The 8,658-nt window shown below is 35.4% G+C and overlaps 1 protein-coding gene across 1 annotated transcript in view; it reads right to left on the bottom strand.

Moving 5' to 3' along the window:
* Positions 1-2,307: 2,307 nt before the first annotated feature.
* Positions 2,308-8,658, bottom strand: part of PKIA (cAMP-dependent protein kinase inhibitor alpha) — a 7,831-nt gene continuing 1,480 nt past the window's right edge. The window contains exon 2 of the mRNA XM_010709061.3: positions 2,308-4,762. Within this exon, the coding sequence (XP_010707363.2) occupies positions 4,683-4,762 (80 nt within the window). The 3' untranslated portion in view covers positions 2,308-4,682. The remainder of the gene's footprint in view (positions 4,763-8,658) is intronic.

The following is an 8,658-nucleotide window of genomic DNA, read 5'->3' as shown; positions in this document are numbered from 1 at the left end:
AATACTGCCATCATCTGCCCGCTAGTTAAAGAAGGTAGAGGGAATTTTTGTATTCGTTTTCATCTCAGACATTTGGGGAGCACTCAAGGTTCTGCCTTGGTCAAGTCTGTGTCAGGCTACTAACTGTTAAACAATACTCATGGAGAATTTCTTAATGGCAAATAGGATTGAATATGTATACTGATGCTAGTCTACATCAATGCGTTTACTTAAGGACTTTGGTAAGGTAGACATTGCTAGTATCAGTCTTTTTATTTTACATCATTTCAGGCTACTGAAGCATAATGCCTGAAAAGACCAAGTGATCATTTGTATGTACATGTCATGAGTTGATACATCTTTTCTGCCTCCATCTGAAAAACTAAGCAGATCCAACCCATAATGAAAGCATCAGTGTAAGAAGGTACAGCACGGTGCTCTGATAATTTCAGAAGCCCAAGATGCTGCTTAATTGCAGCACTTATTAAGCATTTATGCTTAGCTTTACTCTCTGCTTTTAAGAGCTGACTCTTGTTAACTAGATTTCTTAGTCTAGTTCCATATACTTAAGAATTGATTCAGTACCCTATTAACCTATTTGACCAGATCACTGTGTTTGATTATTATTTACTCTCTGCAAGATATTAACAATTTGTAACATGAATGACATGCACCAAACATCTATATTAAACACCTCTGTCCTTAGTCATTCTCTGGCATTCTATATAGTATTGTTGATCATGACAAGAAAGCAAGCAAGAAAGAAGTCAGCTCATGAGGCTGCAGAGAACAGTGAGAAAGTTCCTGCTACTACCTTGATTTCTGTAGTTTTCCTAGCTGTTAATGGTTTCTGCCTTTTGGAGTCTACCATGTATTATCTTATTCTCTTTCATTAGAATCTGATGATTTTCATTTGTCTCAGAGCTACAGATTTATGTAATCTTCTGGAGCACTGTTGAATATCTGGAGTTGTTTCTGATGTCAAAGTATCACCCTAAGTTGAGTAATTTCTTCCTTTTAGCTGGAGATCAGCACATGCTGACTGCCTGTCTTATGATGAAGGAAGCTATTTTCTGCATTGGTCTCTACATGCTTTACTTTTAAGAGAATATATCCTCCTGATATTGTTTGTCTTGACTTCACACTTCCTTTTTGGCTCTTTTGCTTCTGTCTTACGTTAAGAACTTTGTGCTTTGATCAAGAAGATGAAGAGAAACACTCTACTACAAGACTCTAAGTGAAATATACAGAAAATCCAATACAGTACTCCATGTCCATTGACTTCTATGATATTGTTTTACTTGAGGGAAGCAAAGAACAGAAAAATATCCAAATGCAACAAACACAACAAACAGAACAAAGACAGGTCAAGGCACAGACATACGGCAGTTTAGCATGAGACTACTGCTGAGGCAAGACAAACTTAGACAAAGTTTAACTTGTATTACTGTGCTCAGTTTCAGCAGCTCTCAGTCTTTGCTTTGTGAAAATGTCATAGGTGTTTCTGAAACACTGAATAACATAAAGCACACCTGGAATTCTTCGCTGTTTTGCTGAGGAAGCCATACATGCAGTGAATTTCCAGCTTAACCACTTCAGTTGTCACTCCCTTCTTACAGACACCAGAAAATTCCATCAGCTATGTGTATGAAACCTAACTCCTCAGGACCTGCCACTCATACCAACTTGCTCTTCTTCCACCTGAAACTTTAAAACCATGGGGGAGAAAAAAAAAACCATGACAAAATTGATTATAAAAAAATTAAATAATTGTTGTATAGAAGATCATGGTAAACTTTTGGTTAAAATGATAGCTTGATGAAATCACAGTTTGTGCTTGCTGGTATCTTATAATAAAAGCTTTTTGAAGCTCATGGTGCTGAAGTATATAGCTATCGGGGTGATTAATTGTTTTATATTGCTGTTTGTATTTGCTTTATATTTAAGCTGGTTCATATGAAACCTACAGGTTCACAGGATGCTTACAGGTGCCACAGGAAAAAAACAACAACAACAACGACGAGAACTAGTAACAAGAGCCATCAGAGTTCAAGTAAAAAAGCAAGCACTTATACTTTTGGGGGATAAAGAACATAAACAGCCTTTTACTCTACTAAAATTTTCTGTGCCATTTTCCATCAAAGAAAGATGTATCAGAATGCATTGAAGGCCTCCATTTTTGCTTTAGGAACAAAGGAAAATGAGAAATATAAGGAAGAAACAGACAGAAAATAAAGAGGAATGGCTGAAATTATTTTGTCCCATAACAGAGAAGACTTTGGAAGAAGGAAAATGCACTGAAATAATAATAATAAAAAAGCAATGAAGTAAAATAAGGAAAAAGCCAACACTTTAATATACTGCATTACTTATTCTATTATTATGTTTTCCCGTGACAATTTATTGATGGAGTTTCATGGATCATCAATAAAGTAACACTATATAGATCCCCAGAATCTTATTTCCTTCTGGAGTTAGTGCTAAATTGGTGCTAAGTTGTCATTTATGACAAAAGGGCAACCAGTTTCTTTGCTCAACTTGAACACCCAATTCAGGAACATCAAGATAAACAAATTAATAAATAATTAGTTTCAAGGTAACAGTATTTTCAAAGCAAATGAACAACTTCTGTTACCAAGAAGATAAAGCATTTGACAGCTAATAAGACAGCAAGGCATTCAACTTTCAAACAAGAAAAGGTGAGAGTTTATATTACACTGATGAACCACAAGCATACTGCTGGCTGTTTTTTTATTAACATTAATGAATGAGCTCATAATACTGATCAGAAGTGGTTGTGGTAGATTTTTTTTTTTTTACTTGTTTAGGGTTTTTTTTTCTTTTTTTCTTTTTTTTTTTGTTTGTTTTTTTTTGTTTTTTTTTGTCCACACATCTCACAAAAGAATTTCATGTGACAAACACTATGATACATATGGCAGAAACAAACAGCTGTGGCCACAAATATGTTTTGTTAACTGATGATTAATATATTCAGGAAGCAATCACACTATTCATTAGTAAAAGTTTACAAACATTAAAAAGTGCGTAACATTTGAAACCAACAACAACACAAAAATATATATAATATATATAATATATATAAAGAAAGTGACATCACCTCCCATTAAGAAAAGATCTTTTGACTTTGTGATTAGTGCTTATGTGATTGCCATGGTTTACTAGTCAGTCATTGTCTTTACTCACCTTAATCACACAGAGGTGTAACTGCCTCATCCTGCATTGTTCAGCCTCATGTGTGGCCTTGTCTACTGGGGCTGATGTGGGAAGGAAACCAATCAACACAGCTACTGCAGAATAAGTTATGGAAAAGCTATCCCAGTACTTCAATGAATGTTCAGTTTGGACTGCCATTTTGGAATAGCTGAAATGCGAAAAATCCAGTATTTTGGGTGCTAGATTACAGCTCTCATTTCCATTTCCACAGGTTTGCCAAAAGGCTGCTGTAGCAGCTTTTAGCTCTTGGCTGTGCCTAGTGCATCATAAACATGCTACTGGCTGTGTAAACTCAATGGCCTGATCAACTGAGGCAAAGCCAAGGTCTAAACAAAATAAAATATTTCCCCAGGTTGGATCCTCCTCATGATCCACGACTTGGATTATCCTGCAATCAGAAAATCACTCTAAATAGATAATTGGCAATAACCTCTGCCAGTTATTTTCCCACATGTAAACAAGGCCCATCTTTAACAATGTGAACCAGACAAATCTCTAGCACCATGGAATTTGTTTGAATTTTAACCCACAAAAGGTTATAAATGTATTCTTAAAACTACCGTAACGATAAAATACTTGGACTAACATCTTAAAAAAATAGTTGGAGAAAGATTAAGAATTTGGGAGTAAAATTAGAAAATGGGGAAGAATAACATCAAAGATTCACTTTGAGTCTCTGATATGCAACTAACTACAGGCAAGTGGCAAAAATGTACCAAGGACACAAAACACGCCGAAGTATTCACATTAATGAATCGTTTTGAAGGCTCATCTAGTAACAAATTAGAGTGTTTCTGAGTCATTTAGGTTTAGGCATAACCAATTTAGCAGTTGACGTTTTAAAACTATCATGTGCACATCACCACATTATGCAAAAAACCAGCCCTTTCAAAACGCGTGGTAGAAAAATTCACAGTAACAGAAATATTCTTCATAAGCAGTTGAGAAGGGGCAGTGTAGAGCATCTAAGTTGTACAATACAAAAACCATTGTAAGTAACAGAGCTGTAAAACAGATGCAAGTTCTAAAAACAGTGCTTTCTTTACAGTTCTTTTAATGGGTGAACACTTTGGCCAGAGAACTTTAAACTCTGAGGATCACACAAGCCTTTGCTTACGATACACAATTAGATCCTCTAATGTTTCAAAGGCCATTTGCTACAAGATTAACCTGTTTGTTCTACTTTCTAGAAGTGTTCCCCTCAAGTAGTCATTATGAAGGGATCCATCTGATGACACTATCCCACAAAACATTACATGTTCAACCATTGCTAATGACAGAGGTAGAGAAAATTCTGTCTTCTGCCACAGCTTGTACCCTCATTTTTAGCATTGCGTTGAGTGGGTTCCAGCAGTGAAGACACATGCACTTTCCTTTCTCCCAGCTTGCTCATGGAAACAAATTTGTTCCAGCATGCTCCTGTAGTCTGAAAACATCTAGCAGCTGCTCCAGTCGGTCAAAGTCAGATGTCAGCTTTCTTGCTTTGCTGCCTCCCCTTGGGCCTCCCCGGTTTGCTCACTTGGATTTCGTTGTGCATCTCCTTCTCCTTCTGCAAGATAGAACAAAAGAATGAGTGATTTACCTTAGACCAAAGATATCTTGCTTGCAGAACCCTAACTCTTCTTCCACCAATCACGAGAACAAAGTAAAAAGAAACTGAAATGGAACACATATCTTGCATTACACATAACACCTTTAACTGCTAAAATAGCAAGACCGCATCTCAAAGGACACCATGAGCAACAAATTCCTTGCTGCATAAGCCACTATCATTTCAAATACACACTTAAAATGGTTATAAGTGACAGAAGTTAAAAATAATTGTGCTTTTTTGACAATTTACTGTTGATACTATGATAATAGAAAAAAACAAAAACACCTTATCACACCAATTCTGAACAGAGATTAATAAAAAGAGGTGCAGCTTCAATAGACACAGTAGTTCGTTAAAGCTGTATTCATTCTTTGCATTCATTTTCAGTGCCATGTCCCAAAGCTGTCAGCCCAGCTGTCTCACTGCAAACCACAAAACCATCTGAAGAATAGAAAGCATCTTACAATGACACAGTGAGCAGACACCTCAAAGCCTCTAAAGAAAGCTAAGAGGTGCCTTGATAATGGTCTTTAAGTACCTATATGCAAAGCATTATATTGCTTCTTATCTTCTGCCTAATGATTAAAGACCTAACACCTTCAGATGACAAAAAGCTAAGTCCTAATAAGAAAGAAGTCCCTGAATGCTGGTTTAATTATGTAAAGAAATAATGTTAGGACATAGGATGTACTCTGTATCCTGAAGGATTCTGAATCATTTGTATTAGACTGGCAGTAATTAAGAGAAGACAATTATAAAACCTAAGCTGCAAAGAAGTTGAACTAGTTTTAAGTCTATACCTTATTTTATAGGTCACCCCACTATTTAGAGTCTTTAGAATAAAGGCAGAATTCTCAAGGCAGATATTTATTGTTACCCCATTTTAAACCACACCGTACATCTGTAGCCTTATTTCTGTGTATGGAGATAAACACTGTAAATACCTTCTCTTTTCTACATAGAAGAAATAACATAGTGGTAATGGAAAAAAAAAACCTTTGCACTGTAAAGAATACTGCAAAGTGCTCAGTTCGATAGCTGTGTTTTGTGCATGGTCTGTATTTCTGCTGAAAAAATGCCTCAGAATTTTGATAATTACGAAATTCAACCTGATGAAAAGTTGTATGGAAGGCTGATTACCTTCAAAATGTTCGCTGTTTGCTACAGATTGAATTAAAAGTAAGAATTTGCTTTGCAATCCATCTTCTCAGAAAACGCTCCTTATTTCTTATGTTTATTTCCCACATCACAAAGGATTCCAGTAGGATTCATCTGTAGGCTATTACTTCCTACTCTACAGAAAACCCTTTTGCCTGAATTGTCCAAGCATTTTCTACAAAGCTTTCAACGTTTGTTCTGGTACTATGTAAGAACCGACGAGTGTAATCTCATTTTTGTTTCTTTTTTTTGCCTTTTTGCCATCCATACTGACAATTAAAAAAAAAACAACAGGATTCTTAGTTAAAAAAAGACAAAACTCTTGAGAAAAATATTCGCATTTATTTGCAAATTTGAGAAAATTCACCCCAGACATTTTTTTATCTAAACATTAAATGTAGTGCACAAAAATACTGAGAATGAGCATTAAGGTTCTAATATACTACTTCTTCAATGAAGAAAAGCTCAGAAGTGAGCTCTCATAAACTCACTGAAAAACTCACGAGCCTACATCTGCTTAATCTATAATACGCTTTTGTGGTACTACAAACTTGTTCTTCTGCTGACGGACAGACATCCCCTACCAAAAGCCTTCCAATACATTTATGGAAATAATCTTTTGCCTAGGTTCTGAGAATTCAAAAATTGTCTAAGCATACTCTGGAGCTATTCCTTCTGCAACTTGATTGCTATAAGCTATTAAAAGAAAGACTTGCAATTTTTACGTAGTGTTTTGATTCCATTAGGTAGTATTCACAAAAAAAAAAAAAAAAAGAGATTACTTGGAGCCATAATACACTGGCTATGCTAGCAAAAGCTATTAGTTTTGCCAATATCCAGTTTTTAACACACCTTTCCTCTTAGAACACTACAGGCTCTTCAGTGTCTGTCAGCAGTCACAGTGGTTACATCGTAAACAATTCTACCATGATCCAAAATAATTTTTAATGACAAATTTCTACAGTCAGTCCTCCATTCCACTTCTGTACTACTTTTACATCTCCACTATCTTCATTTTTGTAGATAGTTGAACAATCAGCACTCTTACAAGGAAGCCTCCTTCTCATTCCCGCACTGAAGTACATTCTTTGGGAGATATGTTCTGGTAGATAAGTTTTGAGATGGTAGATATGTTCTGAATATATTTTGTTAGCTAAGAATATTAGACAGTTGTTAACTTATTATGGACAAAGAAGATTGTAACTGTAGTTTCGAAAGGACTATTATAGGTCACAACACATATTACACATGATTATGCAGTCAATTCTTGATTATGTGTAATTGGCTTATCAGTGAGGGGATTAACCAGCACTCACTTCAGGTATCAAGTTGGGCATGACAGAAAATCTGTTGTCATGGAAGAAGGCTTCACCATCTATTGCTGTTCAAAGCTGCTCCTGTTCTTTGCAGGAAGTGTATCTACATGCTGTTCAAAATGAATGTACTAAGTATGCTTGGATAGCTTAATTTACATATATTTGATAATAATTTTACTTTTTTTTTTTTTTTGCTTTATTTGCATTATCCTACTTTGCTGTTACTCTATGCTGTAGAAAGGAGTTGTGCTTGCATTTTTGCAAGATGCATATAGATGTAATAAGAGAAAAAAGAAAAAAAACCCAAACTTGGTGTATGCATTTGTATAACTAGGTATTACTTAGAATAAATAACCTTCAAAGAAATAAGATGTAACTCCTAACATTTGCTTTTCTCTTAACCTCTATTTATGCTGCAAATCTACATCCTGCAAGCACCAGCATATTCTGAACTGAAACTGGGGATGCAAATTTTTTTTTTTTTTATCTTTTCTTCAGTTTGGAAAGACAGGATATGATAACACTGTAATACTCATAGGAATGATAATGCAATATATATTCCAATATTTCTGGTTTGGAGGTTTTTGTCCAGCACCATGGTGTACTAATAATAAAAGTATATTTTCATTGTATCTAATTCAAACTGCATGCCCAAAGAAGTATGTTGCCATTTCTGTATGTCTACCACCTAAGGAAATTTTATAAGCAACTCTGTATACCCCTGAATTATGTATTAACATTTAGGAGAATGGTTATTTAAACCATTTTCATTGCTACAGTGCTAACTGCATGTGCAAAATGCACACTGATGTATATTACAAGTACAAAGTCACGTTCTTTTTATAGTTCACAAAAGAGCATAGTTCTAGCTTAGAAGCACTCCAACAGCTAACTGAAAGGTAGGAATCATGCATATTCTCTAAATGGACAGATCAGACAAGATCAGTGTAAATTTGAGACTGAAGAAACAAAGCAGGAAGGAAGGCTGGCACAATGCATTTCAAATACCTGTCCAACATTTTAGACATATCCCCACTTTAAAACAAATAGACCCCTAGACACATGCTCAAACTTTTCTTTTTTGACAGAAAAAAATTAAGAGCCCTGTGCAATTAGAAGTGCATGCATCTAAAAGCTACTATAGGTCCAAAGGTGGCAATGGCAAAAGCAGTGACTTAGGATTAAGTTAGTTTGTGGAAGTCAATAAAGAGCACTACAACCACTACAATTTCATATTGCCAAATCTGATTGTCCAGTGAAGAAATTGTCTCTCTGAGCACTTGCCTACCTCTGAGAAAAAATATTTTCACAAAAAGAGAAGAGCTGCTTATCAACAGTTTGCTTTTTGCTGCATCTGTTTTCTTCTGCTACTAAAAT

Source organism: Meleagris gallopavo, chromosome 3 (assembly GCF_000146605.3).
Source record: "Meleagris gallopavo isolate NT-WF06-2002-E0010 breed Aviagen turkey brand Nicholas breeding stock chromosome 3, Turkey_5.1, whole genome shotgun sequence".
Taxonomy (NCBI): Eukaryota; Metazoa; Chordata; class Aves; order Galliformes; family Phasianidae; genus Meleagris; species Meleagris gallopavo.
Note: the sequence above shows the minus strand (reverse complement) of the source record. Positions and strands in the feature narration are given on the sequence as shown.